Genomic DNA, 24,774 nt, shown 5'->3' with positions numbered 1-24,774 from the left:
CACTAATTAATAATTAGCAAAAACAAAAGTAAAAATGACAATAAATGGTCCTGACACACATAGCATTAAACACATAGTATATATATTTGTATTATATTGGTCATCACGACTCAAAAATCCTCAATTTCTGAAGTATCTCAGGAAAAAAGTATGTTAAAAACCTCCAGAGATTAATATTCTGTGTACATAATCAATGCGATTAGCATTAGAAGCTAAATGCATCCATATAACATCAAACAATATTACTCCTTTAAAACAGTATTTCCCTATTAATTTTCAAGTGTTTTGAAAAGATCCCGACTAAAAGCTGTAAATCTTTCATATGACATTCTGACATATATATATGTAAAATAACATCTCATGTTTACTTTAAAAAAATTTAAACACAACTGATCTACTTTAACATTATGATTTATAGATTTAAATGTGCCTTGCACTTCCTCCTTGCCTTACGGTCAGCCGTGCTTGTTAGAAAGGGGATGTGGCTCTACTGCAGTCCACTTTAAATTATGTAGAACACTTTGATTGGCTTATAGACATCCAATCAAATATGTTTGTGCAGTTCGATGGAGTCAGATGACAGCACTCAGTGATCTAGACCAGTGGTTCCCAATGGGTGGGTTGCGGTCCAAAAGTTGGTTGTAGGTCCATTTTGAATAGGCCGCAAGTGACTCAGGAATATGTGTCAAGTTTGTAAAAAACACACTTTATTTTGGAGTATGGCATATTTCTGACACAGAGCTTTTATTTTGAAGTGCAGTTTCCTGCTGTAGAGTAAGTGACTAACAGAGAGCTACTTAATAGAGACAGCAAACTACCTAAACAACATGGCCAAACGCAAGTATGATAGATTAAACAGTGTGGACCTTGAACTTGTTGGGGGTACTGCATCACAGTAATATATTACTTTTCAGCAGTAACGAAGAAATTTAATGTATTACCAACAGGATTTCAGGTAATATCATTACATGTACAATGTCATGTAACGTGTTCTCATCCAAATAAACTGTTTACTGTTTTCATTTTTCATTTATCCACACTGATCCACACTGCTCTGCTTCCGTCAGTGTGCCAACAGAAAAAAAACATCCACTGAAGGTTTCTGTGTGTTGCCATGTTATTCATTATTCACTATTTTACAGAGGGGTGCCAGTGATCATGTCCAGTGTGTTTCCATTCATATACCTACACCGTATCCTGTTCTGCTTTTACATCCTAAGGCTGCCTGAAAGCAGCGAGGATAAAGATATGGCCGCCGGTTTGTTTTTCCCTCATCCCGGTGATAGACGTAAGTGATGTTAGAATATGTTGGATGTTTCCATTTATAGCCCTACAATTGCAGAGCAACGCCGACACACCGTCCCGTTCTTATGCATAATTCTCTTTCTTGTGCTGCTGTAGCTGACCAGCACACCAGGAACCGGCAGGTGGGTCCTCCAGCTCTGGTGTATCAATTTGCGCTCGTCATGGTGATTTACACGCACGCCATTCTGTTTGTTGTGCTAACCTCAATATTTGTTTACTGTGCTTCATGTCATAGGCCCATAAATATTGATCCATATCTCATAATCATTAGACTTTGATCCTCTGTCTGACCCTCCCTGTGTCCAAGGCTTTTCATTTATTTTAAAAGGACTAGGCTATTTCATGGTTTTATCACGCTACTATTGATATAAGCACAGGATTTTATTACAAAATGGTGACCGCTGTATGTGAATGCATGGACGGATCAGACCTGAAATGAACTGTAATAAAATGGAAGTTCTGTGCTATGATTACCTGCTGTGATACAACACAACCCTCATCCATTTAAAATGCCTGGTAGTTCTTTTGAGGTCATTTTGATGAAAGTAATGCTTATTACTCTACAGAGAGAGTAATATAGTAATATACTTATTTCTTTTAAATTAAGGTAACTAGTAATATGTAATAAATTATATTTTGAGAGTAACTTGCCAAACACTTCTAATGACTAAGAAGAAATCTGGACCCCATTGCGGGACCAGTTGGAAACCACTGATCTAGACATCCTAGAAAAGTTATGTCCATTGGAATGGTTCTGGAAAACTTCATAACTCTTTCTTCAGAACAGTTATTATGTAATGGATTTGAAACCAAAGACACAGGGACATAATAAAGTACAGTACCATATGTCGTAGTCAGCGTCACAGTTGCAGTAGTGACTTGAATCCAGACAGTTGTCCTGCAGACCACAGGCACACTGTCGGCTGCCCGGCAGAGCTCCGCCCCAGTGTGTCTGAATCTGACCTGGAGCTGGACCTCCCACCCACCAGCTGAATGGAGCACCCTCTGAAACACACACACACACACACACACACACACACACACACACACACACCATAAAAGACAAATCCTTTCTTTTTTGCTTCAGGGGAAAGTGGGGAATGTTATACTGCAAAACAGAGATCATTTTCACATGACTGAACAAAGATGTGAGATGATGAATCCTACAGTAACTGACAAAATGGAAAACGTTTTTAGCAGAGAATTGTCACTCATCGATGTTTTCATCACAACACATTCTGTAGATATATTTGTTTAAGTCAGAACTTGCCTTGAATATCAAATGGGACTGAGGAATATCTTTCTGTCTTTCTCCATCTGAGTGTCTTCCAGCACCCATCTCTTCAGGATTTCAACAGAAACCACCACCATTCTGTCCCTGCTCTTTACTGAACTCTGACAGCCTTACTACTCGACCTTGATAGTCCATCACTGCTATTTTCCCTGCTAAAATTATACAGAAAATTGGCAGCTACTTGATGAAAAATATCTCTCCCTCACAAGTATTTTTACAAGATGCACTTCTTTCTTCAGTGTAGTACTTAATTTTGACGACTAAAGGTAAGAAGATGTTAACATTTAGAAAACCAGCACAGTGGTAAAAATTCAGCTTTTAAGTGAACCTGTCCATTGTAAACACAATTTCGTGTGCATTTAAGTCTTTTTTTCTTCTTTGAAAGAGAGAATAAGAAAAAGAGCCCAGAAACTAAAGCAAATGATGATTCACTTGAAAAAAAAAAAACCAAGTCGTGCAGCGGAGTAAGGAGGAGAAATTGCACAACAGAAATGTAATTGATATTTTAATTAGCTATTAAACTAAATCAGCAATTCACACCACTCCTTTCTTGTTCCAGATATAGATCCCTCGAATGCAGAAAAGCTTGCCTTGCAAAGAGCTTTTTGCCTGGTGTCTGTACTTCACCACACCATCATCCATCTCAAACACACAAGCACACTCAGAGAGCTTCAACACAATTATAACACCTACATATATCGCATTCCCATCTCAAGAAAATACAACAGAAAACATCAGTGAGATTAAGTCTTAACCTGGTGTGTTGAGGAGGCGGGACATCCTGCAGTGGTAGGACAGTTCCTGCTCACAGTGCTCTGATTGGCTGATGATGGCCGCCAACTGCTCCTCTTCAGAGGCATAGTCAAAGTGGGTTGAATGTTGGTTTCTCTCAGGGGACGAATGAACTCTGGTCAGTTCTGTGTTATTGTGCTGGATCACCATCCATGCCGTGTCCTCTGGTGGAGAGAGAGCAAGAGGAGAGTGTTGTTCAACTGCTCACTAACACAAATAGCTAATCAGCCAATTACTGGCAGTAACTCAATGCATTTAGGCAGGTAGACATGGTCAAGACGACCTGCTGAATTTCAGACCGAGCATCAGAATGGGGAAGAAAGGTGATTTAGGTGACTTTGAACATGGCATGGTTATTGGTGCCAGAAGTGCTGGTCTGAGTATTTCAGAAACTGCTGATCTACTGGGATTTTCACACACAACCATCTCTAGGGTTTACAGAGGATGGTCTGAAAAACAGAAAACATCTCCCCAGATCTCTGGGTGAAAATGCCTTGTTGATGCCAGAGGTCAGAGGAGAATGGCCAGACTGGTTCAAGATGATAGAAAGGCAAAAGTAACTCAAATAACCACTCGTTACAACCAAGGTCTGCAGAAGACCATCTCTGAACCAACAACACGTCGAACCTTGAAGCAGATGGGCTACAGCAGCAGAAGACCACACCAGGTGCCACTCCTGTCAGCTAACAACAGGAAACTGAGGCTACAATTTACACAGGCTCACCAAAGTTGCACAACAGAAGATTGGAAAAACGTTGCCTGGTCTGATGAGTCTCAATTTCTGCTGCAACAATCAGATGGTAGGGTCAGAATTTGGTGTAAACAACATGAAAGCATGGATCCATCCTGCCTTGTATCAACAGTTCAGGCTGCTGGTGGTGGTGTAATGGTGTGGAGGATATTATCTCGGCACACTTTGGGCCCCTTAGTACCAACTGAGCATCATTTTAACTTCATGGCCTACCTGAGTATTGTTGCCAACCGTATCCATCCCTTTATGACCACAGTGTACCCGTGGGTGAAGATGTGTGTCCTTGTGCGTTACCTGTCATGTTACAGTAGATGAGCTGGGGTTTAATCGGTCCACTGCCGTCCACATCTATGTGATAATGTCCTGATGTGTTGCCCTTGTGTTTGTACGCCTCACATGACTGTTCGTATCTCGCTGTTAAAGAAAATGCAATAAAAGGGTATTAACAATAATAACATGTTCTTACAATCCAATTTGTGAGGAAACATTGCCCCTATCATTTCCTAAAAGCAAAGTTTGGGACTACTACACTTCCGTCTACATTGCTGGCTCCATTTCAGCCACAGACAGAGAAATTGATAGTTTACTGCAAATGGTTATACAATTAGATTTGGCAGAAAAGGCTCTGCTTTTCAAGGGAGCTCTGAAAGAATCCACGTGGCAATAAGAAGTCTGCTTGGAGAACTACCCCCAAGATGTGACATATGGGGAAGTTGGGCTAGTGTAGGAGGGAGTGTTGGCATCAGAGAATCAGCAGAGTGATGGTGAAAGCTGAGAGTTTATAAAACACTTGTTTGAATATGATTGAATGTTTCCAGCCAGCTGGTAGCTGAACAGATGACACATCAATAAGATGATTATATTGTGACAGCTGACAGCAATCAAGGAACGTGAGTGCTACTTCAGTGCTCAGCCTGAACAACTACTATGCTTCGTATGTGTCGGAGATGTGGCCAAGCCAACAGAAGAGCAATCTGTCTGATATGAAAATTGGCTGAATAATGATGGTAATGTCTTGTACCACTCAAGTTGTTAAGCAAGTATACAGTCAGTGAACATCCAACTTTTACCCAGTCACTAGATAATAACATTTTTCAAAACAGTATCCATTTTTGTTGTCGTCTTCTCACCAAAATTTTTCAAAAATAAAAATGACTTTGTTCACCCCAAAATCAAAACTGTATTTTCCCTCTTGCCTGTAGTGCTTTTAACGGTCTATATTGTTTGGTGTGAGTTGCAGATATTGGCTGTAAATGTATAATTTTAGCAGACTTTTTTTTTTTCAACACGTCATATTTGAGTTTTGTTATTGTTTTTACCTTATATTGTCACTGGGTATTCTATAGTTCTACTTTTTAAATTGTTTTAATTGTTTAATTTTTCTTTGCTTTTCTTTGCATGTTCTCCCCGTGTCAACATGGGTTTTTTTCCAGGTACTCCGGCTTCCTCCCACAGTCTAAAGACATGCAGGTTAATTGGTGACTCTAAATTGTCCGTAGGTGTGAATGTGAGTGTGAATGGTTGTCTGTCTCTATATGTCAGCCCTGTGATAATCAGCGACCTGTCCAGGGTGTACCCCGCCTCTCACCCAATGTCAACTGGAATAGGCATGCTCAACAGGATAAGCGTTTACAGAAAATGAATGAAATGAATTTAGAAATAAAGTTCATTATTATTATTATTATTATTATCTTGAATATAATGGAACTAGATGGTACCTTTTGAAAGACTCAGCAGCAATGTCTCTTTCCAGAAATCAAGACCCGATTACTCAAAGCAATCCACGATCCTTGTTGTGAGCAGTTTCATGTAGGAACTATTTTCTTTCTATTGAACTACACCCACCAACCATATCAGTGTGCAGGCGAGCTAGCAGTAGTATGCCCGCTTCTTTCTGTGTGGTGATACAAGGTTCTAAACACTCTGCAACTTACATCAAAACAATCTAGACTGTTGAATAGCACTACACGTATTTTTGATTTAGGCGTGAACTGTCACTTTAAGTAGTAGAATCATCACTAGATTTTGATATAAACTAAAATTGATGAAGAAAATATGAACCAGAACTGTCAAAATCAAGTCAAAACCATGCCCAACACTGACCATGTCTGCTTGATAACTATCTGTCTTGTATTGAATGCCCTGCAGGTTTGAATTGCTCCAGAGGAAAACACCTCCCCAACCCTATTAGTGCATTAGTGCTGAATTAAAAAAAAAACAAAAGAGCAGTGGAGGCCAACAAAATTAACAGTTCTTTAAAAAAGGCATCAAGTAATTAAAAAGCTATGTAACAACAAAAAACTAGCAATTATGGAACTGAAATAGGTGAAAACAAATTATATAAAGCCCTCTGGTTACATAAATAATGTTTGTACACAAAGACTAACACACACACTCTCTACAATATAGAGCAGGAAAAGAAGTCACAGGAACAATGGAAGAAAGTTTGTCACATTGTATCACGTCAGACAAAGACTTTTCAAGATCGTTCCCTGATACAACTCAAGAAAGGTTTTGACCCGAATACAACAATCAAACACAGGGGTAAGCAGTGTGTGTGTGCGTGTGTGGTAACCTGAGTTGGCCCTGATCCAGCCCAGAGCTGATCACACCACCGGAGCGTAGAAAGATTCAATCAATGCTTGGCAGTGTAATCAAAGCCACAATCTCTTTAATTTCTAATTTGACTCACCTAAAATACTGTAGGCAGTCTCTAAGTTGAAATCCATTTATGTAGAAAGAACAGTCTGCCTCAGGACTCACTCTCTTTCCCTGACATGCTCATCTGCTGTATACCTTCGTCTTGCTCCTATCCTCACTCTCTCTTTATCTGTCTCTCTATATGACTTCTTCCAGTCCTCATTTCTTTTTTTGGTTTCTTCTTTCTATCTCTCTACCCCTCTCTATTTTCCCTTTCTGTCATTTTTTTCTGATAATGCTGGGGAGGGAGTTAAATGATTTTGCGGTTTGCTCTGAGCCTTTCATTCTAGTTCAAATGTTCTGACCTATATAGCAATATTTAGAAGTGGTTAGAACAAAAAGAAATATTTCAGACATTATAGTATAGCTGCGTTCGAGACTAAAAATAATAAGCCGTGAGGAAAGTTTTTCAACCCACACTTTTAAAAACTCTCATAGCAACGTTCAATAAAGGAACCTCAGGGCTCTTACCACAGAACTTTTTGCAACAAAGCATTTAATGTCAGATTTGTACAGAAAACAGTCTTTTATGTGTAATTAGTTTTTTGACTTTCTGGCTACTGGAGAGAACAGCACTGTGCCTGAAGGTGGTCTACAGTAAAACTAATTGGGGTGTACCCATGGTAGCCATTTGATTTAGACTGTTCTCTTGCACATTGTCTGTCTCCATCTCCAGACCAGTTGCCAGAATAAAATGTTGGCTTTTTAAGTTTCTGCAAATCATCAATGTTATATTTGTACATTTCATTAGTATCGTATTAACATTTTAAGTGACAAAAGTTCTGGTAACATGTAGGCCTATAGACCATCTAAAACTTGACAACATGATGATTCTATATTTGTATTTCCTGGTTGAATGTTTGTTAATGAAGTGGCTGACAAGGAAACTATAAAAGAAGGAAACGTGGAGTCAGACTTTGGTGTCAGTTCTTTTAAAGTTAATGGAGCGGACATGGCATATCACAATATTACCCATTAAACCTTTGTTGCTTTGCCTTTAAATGGGAAATGCTTCCGTAAACATTACACAACACAAGATAAGTAACACTGGCATTTGTTTTTTATCAAAATATATGCATTTATTTTCCTTTTCCTGGTCTCCAAACTGTCTTAAGCCCCTGTTTGGTCCAACAAAGATAACTTAACATTATACTCGTCCACAAGGGGCCAGTCCGACATAGGTCCGACTTGTTATCACTGACCAGACTGCAGTTATAACCAGATCAATTTATTAATGGCTCTGGCTATTATTCTGTCTGGACTCAAGAGTTTGGTAAATATCCACCAGACTGGGACTTACCCGTAGCCTACAGTGCCTTGCAGTTTGCCTCAGTGATTTACACTCACTAATGTTAGCTATGTAACGTTAGCCTATATTATTAGCTCGCACACAAAAGTCATAACAACGATTGAGCTAGTGAGGTTGTGACATTTGCTGTCACTCACCAACACCACAGCTCCATGTCTGTATGTTTTACACCTCCACAGAGTTTATTTCTGTCATTTCTTTTTGGTGTTATCTTCAAATCAGTGTGGGTAGTCTGCAGACTAATGTTAGCTAAACGAAGTCGAAATGCTAACCTAATTCAGTGATGAACGAACTTTGAAGTAGCAGTAAGTGATAAAGGTCCAGATTTATAATAATTTGGCACTTTGTGGCACCTCCTGATTATTTTAGGAAACAATATAGAGCTGCCTCACATTAGCCCACCTGAAAATGCTACCTGCTGCTAACAACAGGTAGCGTTAGCTATCTTAGACCCTAGGGGCTTGAGATGAAGCTAGACAGAGACATGATCAGTTAAGACCAATAACAAGGAAAACAAAGGGCATATTTCAATGAAAAGAATCAATCAACATTATGTCATGTGTGGTTTTTTAATTTTGTGGAAGGATTTTTCAGTAAAAGTTGAAACAATGAAGATATGATGGGTTATAGTGTGATTTGCCGTGCCTGCCCCATTAACTAATTAAGAAGCGACATCACACTCTGGCTCCAACACAAAATTTGAATGCTGCCACTATCATGTCAATTCTTTCTTTATTAATTTTCTTAGTAGCTGACAGAAAATAAACATGGACCAAAGTTGTTGCCACTGCAACAAAATGGCAATGAAACCTTGAAACAAACAACTGAAAATGTCAATGTAAAGAAACTAAAGTTTAATATATCCACTACATATGAAACAAACAAATTTAACATATCTTTAATTTGCAGAAACATACAATGCCAAAATGTTATTCTGGCGATCAGGTTGCCATTTCTACAAAAGATATATGACTTTACTGAATTATGCTTTGTTGTGTCTGGAAGCAGTCAATTAGTTAACCCTTAACTAACAATGGCCATCAGCTTAAAATTCACAGCTCTCTGCAACATTGATACAACACGATAAAAAAATATGGGTCGTCAAGCATTATATGGCAATTACAGTGAAATAGAAATAGCTCAAGACATCTCACAAGTATGCCCTCTCACCACTGCTAGTGGTGTCTAATGGCTCTAGGGATGGCAGCCATCAACCACTTCTCAAACATGTTGAGCATGCTTTAATGTGTTTGCATTTAATTAATGAATACATTAACATTAATTAATTTGCCTGCATTCACATATTCAGTGTCTTCAGAATGAGGATGGGCTGGTCTACTGTCTATGCACCTGTGTGTGTGTGTCATTACTTTTGTTTACTAAAACTGTTGATCTGTAAGTGTTTGAAGTGACTTGGGTCATTTTATGATAACCTTTTCAAATGAACTGCCGCAAAACCTCATACCTCTAAAATGAAAGTACTGAGCAAGTTCACCACTTGCTCCGACGTGCTGGTTGATGTGTGCTGTTTGAAGTGGGTGAAAATTGTAGCTTTCATCTACCACAGGACTCCTTTGTTCTTTCTTCAGCTGCCTCTCAGTGGATACAATGACACTTTATTTCTGCATTATGTATTATCAAGCAGGCTATATTTGTTGAGAAGCAGCATATCAAATTTGGTGCAAACTTATCTAGAAGTCTCCACAGGCCTACAGGTAATGTAGAGTTTGGAGAAAAGAGCCATCATGTTTTTTTTTTGTTTGTTTATTAACCTCATTTTGTACTTAATGCATGTTCAACTTGAATTGCACTCAAAGTATCTGATGTAGTCAAGAGGAAAATGGGTAAGTTAAGTTGCCTTAATCGCGTATTTGTGTATTTTATAAAACTATGCCGAAGTTACAGTTGAAGAGAAATTCATATCTTAATACTGATCAGTTTAGGCACACCATTTATTGTCATCCTTTCCTGAAATCAGACCTTTGTTCTGCAAAACAAAAAGTTTTCCTCTGAGAATTTTCTGAGAAACAGCAGAGATTACCTCCGTATCTTCATGTCCCCAAATATCAGAAATCCCTATATTTGCTTTACTTCAATGAACTTATTTCAACATGAACCTCTGCCTTATCATGTCCAGAGGGCTAAAGCTGGGCACACACAGATGCACACACATACACATCACACAAATGTGCACACACATTTAAAATGAATAAATAAGATATGAGATAGTGGATCGTCTGCAGGTGTCACAAAGCAAATAATAAAAGCTTTTAAGACTTTAAAATCTAATGGAAATCTAATTTACTCAGAATAATAAAGCACCAACAGTTTAGCCTATTCCCGATTGTACACGGCTAATTAAAGTGTTGAAACAGTGAAGCAGGAAAAAAAAAATACAAAAGGAAATTAAGTGCAAGGAGACATGGGGTCTCACTGTTATTAAAGCGGATGCAATGAGAACATGTCTGGAATACTGAATTAATCCTATTCTCTATTAATCGACGACAGCTTCATTCACAATTTGTTAGATGCCTCTCCAACATTTGGTATTCAGCCGAATGTCAGATGTTGCACTCAGAGACAACAGGGAGAAAGATGACGGCTCTATTTTTATGTACACTATTGTATTTTGCTATCTAAGACAGACCCAAAAACACCAAAACGACAAGAACTTTTCCTTCCTTTCAGATAGTGACATTGTGTGAAACATGTTCTCGACTGTATTGTATTATGAGAAAAACTTACACAGGTTAATGAAAGGAATATATTTCACTACCCTCAGCTTGCACTGTATGTTACCAGTCACAACAGACTGAGGTTAAGACACACAGCATAAACATAATTCTGCTTTGTTGTTACAGATACAACATCTATGAACATAAATTCTCCATTATTTTTCAAGTCTTTTTCCTTGTTATATGAATAATTAAACCTAATGCCATTATGTGTAGAATCTGAAATCCAGTTCTTTATCTGTAAAGTAGCATATACTGCAGCATGAGTGAAATGTCAGGCTGCACAGGGGGCAAAATACCAAATTGCATAATAAAATAGACATTGCTGCTGTTTACATTATTGTTATTAAAGTTTTGTAAAGCCGTTAATTAAAATGGTCTCATCGTGCTTGCCTTACCACGCGACTTCTTTAAAAGCTGCACTTCTGAATATGTTTATTTTAACAATGGCTGAATCAACAAAGTGTTTGTGAAAGGTGTTGTTCTTAGCGATGAACCCATAAATAATTATCACCCAACTGCGGATTGTTCTGGCATCTTTCAGCTAATGTTTTTCTGTTTAATTGCCTACAACTTAATGGGCAAAAACACACAATGAAGCCACTGTGCACAACCTACCTAGCACCAAACAACAGACGGCAAAAGTTAGTTACCAACTAGTAAACAGAGTGGCCATTTAGCAACCAAAGAGCCAGATATCTCCCTCAGGAGTTGGTGGAGACCAAAAACAGAGTGACAGCATAGTGAATATTGGAACTTATGGTAGCCATGAAAATGACTTAAAATGAGTGCAACCTGTTAAGTCTCTATGTCTTTATAGTTTAAATGGGTAACTGTTTGCTATCACATTCATTACAACAACTAGATTAGGTGAAAACATGTAAATATGTTTTTTGCAGCTTGTTGTGCTGCCCTCAAGTGGCCAAAAAAAGTGAATGCAGCTTTAAATAGATAATATCTTTGTATCTATTGAGGCAACCTGTTATCATCCCTCAGGGCAAATGCTGCAGCTTGGTCGGTTGCCCTTGGGTTCTGATTCTGATGCACAAGGCACCCTTTAAGCATCTATTTGATACACACCAGCAGTGACGTAAGGAAGTTACAATGGGCTCCAGTGCACACTAATGTGAATGTATTGTTTTGACACAAATAGAGACCTCACTTCGGACAAGATCAACACACCCAGCAATCACCATTGCATATCTGACAAAAAATATTAAAGATAGTAAGAAATTAATCATTTAATCAAATAGTTTTGAAAGTATATTAATAGATTTTATACTTATATTGAAAAAGCATATAATCTGTTTTAGATAGCTACTGACTATTTGAAAAAGAAAAAGAAAAAAGAAAACCATGACACAGATGGGTTTGCCTTTTTGAGGACATATATAGCAAATGGCACCATTTTTAAATTATTAATATTCTTTTTTTTTTTTTATCATTAATCTTTGAACACAGGTATATTTCCAAGGTGACAATCTGAATAACTTGCAAGGGCCCGCTCTCACTACGGGCCCCTCCACCCCAGGGGCCCCACTGCAATTACACTGCCTGCCCTGTCTATATTTACGCCCCTGCACACCAGACTTTTCATTAACTCCCGTGTCAACCAATTTGCAGCAATAATGTAGTACAAAGAACAAGAAAGTCCATGTAGGAAGGAAAGGAAGGAGGGTGCTGGATTGGTCAAATAGACACAGGACTGTCACTCAGGAGACCTCTGTCTGTTTCTCGTATGAAACCAAAAGTCAACATTAGGTTTTATCTTTTTACTATGTAACATACTTAATGTTACCTGTAATGTACATCTCATGACATTCTCATGAACTTCCTTACATAAGTATAATTCTGTAACAAATATGTTCATTTTAACCCCAGCCATCTTTTCTCTAAACCTAACCAAGTAGTTTTTTTACCTAAACCTACAGAATGTGCCAAAACCTACATTTTTTTGTGAACACGGAACTTTATCTTGAAAGCAACGAGCAGAAATTGAGGGGTACCTATAGCCTCATCGTTGGAAGGACAGGGCCACCAACCAAGCTGCCGTATTTGACATGTCGGGAGTGGGAATGTGCATATTGATGATGTCTATTCACACAGTGCTTTAATTCGACTAAAACGTGTCCTTGTGGTATAATGATGACAGGGAATAAGGTCATTAAAAAGTACTGACCACATTTTAACACTTTAATAACTCGTATTTTCGTTATTGTGTTTGAGGCTTCAAGCATTTCAAAGACCTGTAGATGCCCTTTTGCTGGGTGCTTACAGCTGTGGCAGGTGGCTCCTCTGTAGCCGCTGTTGGAGCAGTTGCAGTGAAAGGTGCTCCATGACTGAGTACATCTACCTCCATGTTCACAGTGACTGGGGGAGCACCTGAGAGAGACACAGACAAAGAGAGACAAGGGGAACCTTAGTATTCGTAAAAAAAAGTTCTCTAAAAAGTTTCTCACGGATGTCACTATGAAAAGGAACAGCAGGCCTTCAGCACACCTGTTCTGATGAGCAGATGCGTGGGAGGGACCTAAAAAAAAGCAGACTTAAAACAAAAAAAAAAAGTTTCAATCTCTTAAATGAAAACTTCACAAACCTTTATTTGCATGTCAAGTGGAGAGCAGGTGCACGATATGAAAGGAAACTGAAGTTGAGACATTCCTTTGTTAGTACTGTTAACTAACATTGCATCAGCCAGAGACAAAATTCTTACACTCCTACCCAACCCTGTCTTTCAAAGAACAAGTAATATTTCATTATTTATTTACATGTTTTGGGTTCATAAAAGAAACTGTTTTTCAAGACATGGAACTATATTTCTTTTCTTTGTCTCCCATCTGCTGAGTTTCCTGAACAGCGTCTGATAAAAAAAACAAAAAACATAAAGTTGAATCCATGAGATCCTGTTTTGTATTTACTTTTTGATTCTCCTTTGCTTGAGCATCAACTTTGCTTCCAAGCACTCACTGCTGTACTGTTTATTATTACTATGTCCTATTCTGTTTTTTGGGGTTTTCTGTATAAAGTTTTGAGTTTCCTGTGTCTATCACTGTTCATGCTATTGTTGGAACCACTGGAACTTCACAGATAATGGGTTTATTTTGAAACAGAAACACTCCCTGTGCCCTTGACTGAATTAACTCAGTTACCCGAAAGTCCTCAGGTTTTCCCACTGATTTGTGAAACCCTGCCCATGGACCCAGTATTTAATTACAGTTGGGCAGTGTAACCTATAACACCCTCTACTCTTTGGAAGTCTTCACCCAGAAGAGTCACTACAAGTGGATATGCTACATCCCTTCCCACTTCTTCTACCCTGCTTAGCTCTTTACTTCAGATGTATGGCCTGCACCCACAGCAGATACAGAAGACTTCTCTTTCTTTTCTTTCAAGAACCTGTCTGAAGATTCCTGGTAAACAACTTATGCGCCAGCAGCTACAACACAAAGCTAACTTACAAGAACCAAAGGAGTAAGAAAGCAAGTTAGCATTGAGCTGCTAACCTGGTTTCCTCTGATCTGCACAGTAACAACAGACTGCACTGAAACCACCACTCCTCCACAAAGGATGGGATCGCTGACTCCATGTCATTGGTCCGACAGCCCATTGGTTCGACATCCCATTAGTCCAACGGCTCTGGGTCAGCTGGGGAAGGCTTGAGGCGGAGCAGGCTCACAACTTATGTGTTTGTCACTTTCTTTTTCATTTTAACCCACACCATGATCTTTTCCTGACCCTAACCAAGTGGTTTTTGTGCCTAAATCTAACCAGACCTTAACCACAGGGCATCATGATGATTTCGGAACGGACTTCGGAACAATGGGTTTAAGATGGTCGGGACAATGGGCTGTTGGACCAATGGGCAGTTCCCCTAACAAGCAGCTGGCCAAAGCAACTCTTCTCTCATTCATGGACTGACTGGGCCTAGCGTAACGTAGCATTCTCACAGCAATGACACAAGGCAAAGCAAGACTGATTAACTTTTTATCAATGTACATGCATTTTAATTTGATTGAAGGTTATTCGCTGAGTTTCTTGTTGTGATCACTTTATGGTTATTGAGTAATGTAGTTGGCTTTACCGCAACCGCTAAGTTATAAGTTGTGTTTTACACAGATGTGGGATCTTGTATGCAAACTAAGTATCTTCTCTCTGACCTGGCACCTTAACCTTACACAAATTGGATTTACATAAAGACATACATGATCTCCGTCTCACAGCCACCAGGTGGAACAGACATACTATCCGTGTAATGCTGCACAAAAGTGAATCTTGTTAGCCTCAGACTACATTATCAGGCTTTTCATTGTTAGACTAAATTATGATATGGCTGTGATTTTCTCTTTCTCAGTTAAATATGTTAAACGTTAAAGCTAACACAAACACTAATTAGCCTCAACTCCACTCTGTTCTCTCTGACAACATTCATCCAGCCAGTACAGTGAATGATGTCTATATAGTGTCTCCCATAGGATGAGAATATATCTGTGTTGGTTGAAGTGGTGCTATTAGAAGTAAGGACAGGTCATTTTGTACTGGAGGGGCTGTAACATTAGCAAACCAGCTGCAAACAGTTTCATTTTCTTGTATATTTCGCTGGGACTAAGTGTCCGAGAGTTTAATCAACCCTCGTTAAGTGCTAATAAGCTAATTTGTATATGTAGTCACATGGGCAGAAAGTACAACACAGGGAAGCACTTCATTAACAGTGATTAACATCCATTAAGGAGAAGGTGTTTTTTCAATCTATACAATCTCACATTGATGTACAATTGCAGCAGAGTGTAATTTAATCGAGTGAACCACCCAAATACAGTAAATCCTACATCAGTGGGAGACACTGGCTTATACGACATAGTACACTCTATTTAGAAACATCTGTCCTTCTAATATCCTTAGATCAGGGGTGGGCAACCTCCAGTGGCTCCCTGTGTCTTTGATAAAAACTTAAATGGAAATGAATAATGTTTTTTTTTTAATTTACATTTTAACGTAATTTGTCATTGTTTTAAGCATAAATAAATTCTTACATTCTCCAACTGTAAACATGTGTAGCTTGCACACTAAGTTATGATTATTTTTTAACATTTTTTCAACTAAAATCTTAAGTAGAATTTGTTCAGTGATCAATCATTCCTGTATTTTAACTTTACTTGAGCTTAATTTACCCTCATATTATGTTTAGTAATACTGCTTGGACTGCCACATGTCCCACTTATCTCTTTTTCTAATTCAAAATACATTTTTGAGTGTGACTAGCTTTGCTAAAAGATGCAAATCATCTGCTTCTCTCTTTAGAAAATATTAACTTTCATCAATTTGTAATGTTTACATATAGACTTGTGTAGTCATGAATAAATATGTACATCTCACTCATGACTTGCTGAGTATTCTCCAGAACTTTTTTTAAGTCATTCATTCATATTCCACAAGACACTCTTTTACCACCTTTTGACACCTTTATCTTCCACATCGTCGGACTTCTCTTAATCAATATTCATTGAAATACAGACGCCCATCTCTCTGGAACAACCTTCTTCCATCTCTACAATCATCATCTTCATTATTGTCATTCAAAAAACACATGATAAGAACTCTTATTTGCAAAGACTATTAACACTTCATTGATTAATTTGTAATTTGTTTGTGTTTTCTTTTCTTTTTTTGTAAACTGTACATCTTTAACAATTTTGTATTAATTCTTAGTCTGGAAGTCTTGTTCAATTATGCATTCTTTGTTTTTATCTTTTTCTTTTTATGTATGATTGTGGTCATAGGGTAGGTATCTTTATAAGCCATTGCTGGCTTCTAACCTCTCCTGCAAAATGTTTTAAATGTTTTAACTTTTAATTTCTTTTTCCTGCATTTTCTAAACATGTATGTACAAATAAATTAAACTAAAATATGTGTGATATGTCTATGGCCTGATTCCTTAATTGCTCTCTAAATTGTGCCAAACCTTAGCAGCAGTGGCTTGTCTTTAGTCTCCCATAGCTACTGATTCAATCCAAAAAAAAAACAAAAAAACACCAATGCTGCAAACATTGGCTGTTTTGTGGTAAAACATATTGATGAATTCATTTAGACATGGTAGTTATGCTGATATGTTAATGTAGACTTATTAGGCTGTGTTACCTTCATTTTTTTATTTATATTTTGCAGCTGCAGATCCTTACCTTAGATCATAGTGTTGCTCAGAAGCAGCTTGGGTTCAAGTTTGTTTCCTGTAATCATCTACATAGCATACACTAATATGGCGTACATAAATAACTAACTAAATAAATAAATAGTCTAACCCTAACTCTATAATCTAAACTCTCCCATCTAGAACATTTGAATGTAAAACAGCAAATTGCTGTTTAGAAATTGAATTATGTGTTTCTTGAGTCTCAGGTGTGAGAACTAGTTCCACATCAACATTGTCCCCAAAAACTATTTCAGATGTTGCTGTGAACACTTAAAATCACACACACGTTTTTACTACTGCACACCTGAGAACCCTTGTCGACATAATGCATTCCCTTACCTTGAGCCTAACGTTTACCACAGAAACTCTATTCCAATCCCTAACCACTCATACTTATTTTTACCTAAAGTGCTTATATATTTGTTTTTAATTTAAGTATCTCTTTTATGTATGTTTATTCACATTATATATGATCTTTTAATACATTTTCTTTTTTAAATTAAAAGGTGTATTGTCTTACTATTTTTTTATTATTATTTATTTAAACTGTCATTTTAACATTACTCATTTTTAATTAATGCACAAAGCAAACGGTGAGCCATAAGAGTCCAACAGTAGTTTAACTAATCCTGCCTCTGCCCCTCCTGAGTGAGTGGACCAAAAACATTTTAATGGATTCTAGACAACCATATAGAGAGGGTCCTTGTGTGACTGTGCCCCTGATACCACTCATTAGAGCGTTTTAACCCAAACCTGACCACGACTTTAACCTTACCCCAAATCTCCTCACTCTCAAGGTCTGAAACTCGGTATGGTCCTCACAAAGACAGAAGTACATATGGGCATATACACACTCAGAGAAAATCTTCCTGGAGCAAAGCTAGGTATCTGCAAGGATGAAATAAAATAGGTACAGTCGGAGGACTGAGGAATTAGGAAGCATGGGTGGTGCAGGATGGAAGGAGGGAGAAGATGGGAAGGACGAGGTGAGACAGAGGGCTGATGGTGATGGAGGGAGGGAAAGATGAAGAGGACAGCAGCGAGAGGGAGGCAGTGACTGGGTATCAACTGTATTTGGACAGTGAACCTGAGGAAATGAGGTCAGGGGACTGTAGTGACAGGGAGACTGAAAGAGAGGCTGTGTTCCCACCATAAAGTAAAGAAATAGGTGGAGCCTGTTCCAGCTGACGCCCTGGAAAGGTTGCCAGACTATCACACGGCTGACACATAGAGACAGATAACTATTTCTGCTCACATTCGCATCTGTGGGCGATTTAACTATTAAACACAATTTCCTCTGTAAATTAATTGGAGGCCAAGCACATAAAAATAACACAATTTACCATCAGGCCACTTCCTCTCCCATGCAGGCTTCAGAATAAATGCCCATAGAAAACACTTTATCTTCATTGGGAGAGTAGACCAGAAGAGCAGGCAGAAAAATGTCTGTGCATTTACTGGATTTTTCAACATCCACTTTGTCCCTACTCCCACTGCACTCGGTATAAGTTGGGAAAATTCAACTTTTCTTGGCAACAACCAAATGCGGTCACAGTAGGCAACTCTTTCCTGCAGCGTTGGTGGAGTTCTCTGTCATTGTCTCAACATCCAGTTTGCTGTTGGCGGTGTATGGAGCATGCAGTCTCAAACAGGGACATAGAGAAGGAAAATTACAGAGTTTCAGAAACACAAGCCTGGGTCACACGCTGAACTGCACTGTAGCCCTTATCACTAAATCTACTATAAATCTTTTTAGGGCTAAAAAGTTTTGAGTTTTGCAAACACTTTGTCCTCTATAAATCTCCAGAGGGCTCCTAGCTTGACTAACAATTTGCAATGCAATGTGACAGCGTACTGCACCGCAGCTCAGATCACAGGACTCCTGAATTAACTGAGCGAAGAGACTTTGTAGCTTATCTTAAAGTTTCTAGTGCGGTGTGACAGTGTCCTATAACATAGCTTGGATCACAGGGCTTCCATCCAATCTCCCCCGGTTTCTATTACTGCCTCTGGCTAAACCAACACAGCACAGCCTCCGATCTGCACACTATTACTGGACAGGTAGACTGGGATGTCCTACAAAGACTTCAAATAGCTGCTGTCTGCTGAACAGCATGAGAGAGAGAGGAGAGGTATGTATTTTAATGCTTTCAGTCTGCTCTGCACCCGGTCCTGGATAAGCTGCCACATCACACACACACACACACACACACACACACACACACACACACACACACACAGGGGAGAGTTTGGGGATGACACAGCTGAAGGGTAAGATGTGTGTGTATGTGTGAGTCTTTGGTCACAGTGAGCTACAGGCATGTCATAAAGTCACCGGCTGACAGACAGACAGATACACAGACAGTCAAACAAAACAAGAAGAGTGGACCTCTCGGTGACCTGTGTTTCTTTGTTTTGGTGGATGTGTGTGTGTGTGTGTGTGTGTGTGTATTTTGACAAGGTGTATTATTAGGTTGTCAGGAACCTGACAGAAGCAAAGAGGTCAGAATTACTGCCTTCTGACGGCTTCATCTATCTTGCTTCAAAACACACACTCACACACACACACTCACACGGTGAGGAGAGAGGTCAGCAGGAGGGAGTAGTAAGTTCAGAGACTTCACAGCCTTGAAAAGCAAGTGTGTCCTAAAGGTGTCAGTATGCTTCAAATAAAATGTGTGTGCAAACAATGTCAGAAAAGCCCTCCCTTGACACTTTCCCTTTGTCAGATTTTGGAGCTCTGTCCAAATTTTCTTTTATAATTTTACAAAAAGTCAAAATCCAAATTTCTCTGCTGTGTTGTTTGTTTTGTTTTTTACACAATAGCTTCCATCACTGTTCATGTGTACAATCAAGTGCAACACCATGAGTGCCATCAGGGTGAGAATGTCAAAAAAAGGGTGCCATAATCTTTATTTGTATGATTCATTGTGTCATACCAATCTCTGTCATAGCTCTTCACCTTGCCTGAGAGCGTGGCCATTTGGAACACTTATGCAAGTAGACAGTGTCAAAAGAAACTAGTGTATTCATGCGTACTGCGACCTGGCAACCACACGGTGACAACACAACTCTAGGAAGCCACTGCACCGGGCTTAAGAATTAGTGAAGCACATAATGCCTGTTAAAACCCCAAACTCATTTTAACACTTCGGTTTTTACACTGATCATAGATCCTTTTAGGACTGATGTCTCTTAACTGGAGGCAAAACACAACTTGCCACCATAGGGCTATAGGCTACGAAGGAGTCTTAAAATGTCATCTTGATGTGTTATTCGGTGCAAGAACAGAAGGAGTAATGGCTCAAAACTTCAATTTGAACACATGCCAGTGCCACTGCCTGTCAACAAAAACAGAGACAAGGGTTAAATGTGTTAGGACGAAAGGACTGGACGAAGGCGATCATCAAAAATGCTTGCATGTGCAGCACACATTTCATATCAGGTTTGGGAAAAAGTATTTACTGTTGTAGGGATGAATAATGTTATGTGTATTAAGGGTTATCATGTTCACCTCATCAGAAATTGGAAAGGTATTCAGAGAAATATCGGATTTCTCCATAATTTTAACTTTTTAGCGCATTAGCTAACGTTAGCTTCGATAACAAAACAAAACGGAGGAAACCGTTCAAGTGTCATCCTCCTTTGTAAGATTGGCACAGTAATAAACCACAAAGCAGGACATCCCACACTCCTGTCATATCATCCATCTACTGAGTGAGAGCATATAGGTCAGCTAGTCTGGTCCCGTTGGTCAGTGTTTACTTTCTCAAGTAACACTCGTAGTCCTGGAGAGTGTTGAGTGTTACCTGACATGATGTGTTTGTAAATTCAGTCCGATGCTCTACACTGACAGCCCTGCTGATTGAAGAAATGGAGCCTTATACTTCTACATAAATTAAAAAACAGTTAAATTAATCACACATTCACTCCGCTCGGCACTCTGCTGCTCCCACTCCCCAGACAGAGTGCCCAGCCACTCCGAGAGTGTGATGCTCTGGATAACCGAACGATATTACGACAGCGTTAGGAATTTACAAAGAGTCCAGTTTGTGCCAGAGTGCACTCCAGCACTCAGAATGAGTATTTCTGAATGCACCACTCGCATCACGTTCCTCCATTGTCTAAAACAAGCCAACAGAACTTGTTAGCTTGCGCTGACTAATGTCTGTGGAGAACTGTTTTGCCTCTAGCTAAGCCCCATCCGCCAAAAAACATCATACTGTTCACAAACAGTAAAAGGGTTTATGGGTGACAAGTTTTTAGTTTTCATGCTAAGCTAGGCTAATCCTGATTCCAGCTTCATATTTACAGATATAATATGAAGGATTTTCCTAATGTATGGACTCATACTGAAATAATCCCTCTTAATCATCACTTATGACCCAGCAGAAGTGTGTGGCCGTGTATTTTCCTGCATATTCTCTGCCCTCTGCTTGTATTGTCAGATTTTTTCATGTGAGGTCGGGGATTCATTAAAAGGTAGTGACCAGGCACTGGACCGTAAGCAGCAGGCATCCAAGAGACACAGTGTCAAAAAATATTGTGAGCATTTTTACAAATAGTGCCCCACAATCTTGCATAGTACACCTTTATTAGGCAGATGAGAGAGTGGCTTCAATCTTCTGATTTAACTCATGGCAAGAAAGGAAATATTTCCCAGTTTCCGTGCTGTATTTTCATCTACTCACTCCTCACTACATCTTCCATGATGTGTTTTACAAAATATCTAATGATCAAACTATGAAAAATTAAAACAAGAAGGTGTTAATGTTTATGGAAGATTTTGGAATTGCCAACCAAGGAGGCATTGAATGTCTTGGAAACCTCAATACTCATCACTTCCATTGGCACATATTAATCAGTAGCGAGACCTCAAGCACAATCACTAACTATATAGCTGTGCCCTGTTGTGGTATTCTTACAATCTATTTCATGACTTAAGAAGAACCTCCTTCCCATTTTTGGGTTTGATAATCACCTTAAGTGAACAAGGAGATGAAATACATCTGCCTCTGAGCTCTAATTAATCCACTTAGCAGCACTTACAGTAAGTTTTAGCTTCTCCTCAGGAAGGCAGTTAGGTGTAGCCAGCGTGTTAAGAGGCAAAGAGCGGGATGCTTGGATTAATAAATGGCTGCTGGTGCTCCCTTTTCAATCCCTGATTTCTCTTGTGCCTCAGGGAGGGATTTTTCAACAAGATCTTTTTCATTCCGTGTTATAAACAAGTGATTTAGCCACCCCAGAGAGATGGTTCAGATTTGGAAACTTATATAACTGTGTTTGCAAGGAGGAGTGTGGATTATGAGAAATATCCTCCTCCAGAACTTTTCCTTGACTAAAAAGCCCCAGTCTGCAGGCTGTCAGATGGTATAGTTTGATATCACAATTTTTCTTTGCATCTCTTTAATTATAATGTAAAGTGGTACCCATTATAAGCAGTATTATGTATTCACCGTTCATTCACTTCACCACTTTAGTAGTGAAAGTGTATTTTATTTCTCTCTACGCATCCATCTGAGTACACAGAAAATTGCTAAGAAGAACTTGAATGCTGCACAGAAAAAACACCCATTACACAGTACATGTAAATTCATCTGTTTTACATGAATGGGCTTAAAAAGACACAAATATGCAAATGCAGTAAACTCTGACAAGAGTGATAGCGTGCTGCTGCTGCTGCGCTCTCCAAGGTCCTGAACCTGCAGTTAGTCAGCACCAAGGGAGCTGTCCAAGGTACAAGCTGCTGTCCACACTGATAGCCACTGGGATGCTCCGGCCAATGACTGCCATGTCTAATCTCTGATTCATCTGTTTGTTAGGTTGAAGATACCCTGTGCAAGTTTTATTCTGGTTGCTGAGTCTTCAGTATGCCTCCCAAGTTTACTCCCTTGTTTCTCTTGTCTCTCAAACAACTTTCTTAAAAGATAAGGCTGGAGATATTTTATGTTTCGTCATTATCAACACATCCCGTAAAAGACCCAAACCAACAGTGCATTTGTCTGTGTGGTTCTCAGCACACGTGTAACTACTGAGTGTAAATCTTCATGAATACGTACTTTCATTTTTTTAAATGGAAATCGTGTTTTTGTAGAGGTCTATTTTCAGAGGTAGATATGATATAATAGTGAGTGTATTTATGGCAACAGGATGGTGTATGTGAGATCGAGTGAAGATAGGGTACAGTGACCAAGTTTATGGTAACATAAGAGTTCATTGGAGTTCTATGTATGCTATTAAGCTATGTCAGGCTGACATCAGCAATGCATGTTATGAAGATCATGAGAATTACAGATAATAAGAAAAATAGATAATGAAACCAGACGTGTTCTTTAAATTACAATTCCTGGATGTTTCTTGAGTCATAGAGTGACAGTTTGCAAGGCTTGTTAATAAAAATAATAAGCCTTGTTTACTGCAGTGTTATTTTGTTTGTTTGCTTTTTGACGAATCAACACAAAAATGTGAGAACTTCTACAGCCCCCTGCTTCTATCTGTACTTGGCTTCTCAACTGACTTTTAAAAGTATGGCAGCAAAAGAAAATTCCTTCTGTGTATCTTATTGAGGATGGCAAAAGAAGATACCATCTCTGAGCAATATATTTATGACGTGATTTTCAAACACGTGGTCCAAACCAGAATAAATAAATCCAAACTGAGAACTTATCACCATCACTGTTTTCTCAAATCTCAAAATGACTCTGAACCAAACCAACACACACAGCAGAGCAACATCATATGAAATAACACATATTGTCAGCACCCAGGGAGCAATCGTAATAACAGCAATCAGCTCCAAAGAGAAAAATAAAATTCATCGGTGGCACATAAAATGTGAATTTCTGCCTTCATGGCATGACATGCAGACACCTGTGGGACATGTGAAACAGGAGGAGCAGCTGTAATTCAGGTGGTACTTTTGGAGACTAACCTGTCGATGATGCCACACATGTCAATCTGCAAGTGGCTGTAGTTTCCCAGCAGCCTTTGTTGCACCTTGATCAGGTCAACAGTTTGGTTATCCAGAGTCAAGAGACGCATACAGCCCTGAAACACTTTGAAAGGGTTCCTACACTCCTGAGTGCTCTCCTGAGCAGGGCAACCTGGGGAGGGAAACATGTAACACTCAGTCAGTGGTTGGGCTGCAGCTTTGTATTTGTTTATATGCTGAGCAATTTACCTTTATGTCATCTGAATATGAGCCACATTAAGTAAGATCAAACATTTGGGAAGAAACCAAGGCATAATATGCAATATGCATGTCTAATGCAAATACTGCAGTCTGTGTTGGTATTAATAGAAAGTGTAAAACAGACTGCAGCACATTCAGTGGTGAAGTGAAATTTCAATTTCACCTAAACTCAGCAGTGTCTTTTAATGAATATATAGATTATTTTTATAATTGCATGGTGTAGTGTGCTCAAACACCAACCCTGGTGGGAGACGCTCTTCATTATGAACTAAAAAGGTTTACAATTAGCACGTCTTCATGTGAGAAGTTATGGATGGCAGCTTTAAAGTTGTGATAAAACTTACATTAATGGGTGTTAAAAATGATAATGATATTTGGTTGAATCGCACTGTGAAATCCTTCCTGACTGCCAAGGCTGGGTGCAAAGAACACTGAATATTTTTCATGTTGAGAATTTATGCCAAAGACGTCACTTGTGACACAGGATGACAAAGGCCAACAGACACTGT

The 24,774-nt window shown here is 38.9% G+C and overlaps 1 protein-coding gene across 1 annotated transcript in view; it reads right to left on the bottom strand.

Annotated features, from left to right (window-relative positions):
* Positions 1 to 24,774, bottom strand: part of LOC126397159 (contactin-associated protein-like 4) — a 108,168-nt gene that overhangs the window by 44,848 nt on the left and 38,546 nt on the right. The window contains exons 8-12 of the mRNA XM_050055715.1: positions 24,005 to 24,176; positions 13,162 to 13,268; positions 4,437 to 4,556; positions 3,355 to 3,555; positions 2,148 to 2,310 (exon numbers count right to left, since the gene is read on the bottom strand). Of these exons, the coding sequence (XP_049911672.1) occupies positions 2,148 to 2,310; positions 3,355 to 3,555; positions 4,437 to 4,556; positions 13,162 to 13,268; positions 24,005 to 24,176 (763 nt within the window). The remainder of the gene's footprint in view (positions 1 to 2,147; positions 2,311 to 3,354; positions 3,556 to 4,436; positions 4,557 to 13,161; positions 13,269 to 24,004; positions 24,177 to 24,774) is intronic.

This window comes from Epinephelus moara, chromosome 10 (genome assembly GCF_006386435.1).
Source record: "Epinephelus moara isolate mb chromosome 10, YSFRI_EMoa_1.0, whole genome shotgun sequence".
NCBI lineage: Eukaryota > Metazoa > Chordata > Actinopteri > Perciformes > Serranidae > Epinephelus > Epinephelus moara.
The sequence above is the reverse complement of the archived record's forward strand: the minus strand, read 5'-3'. Positions and strand labels throughout refer to the sequence as shown.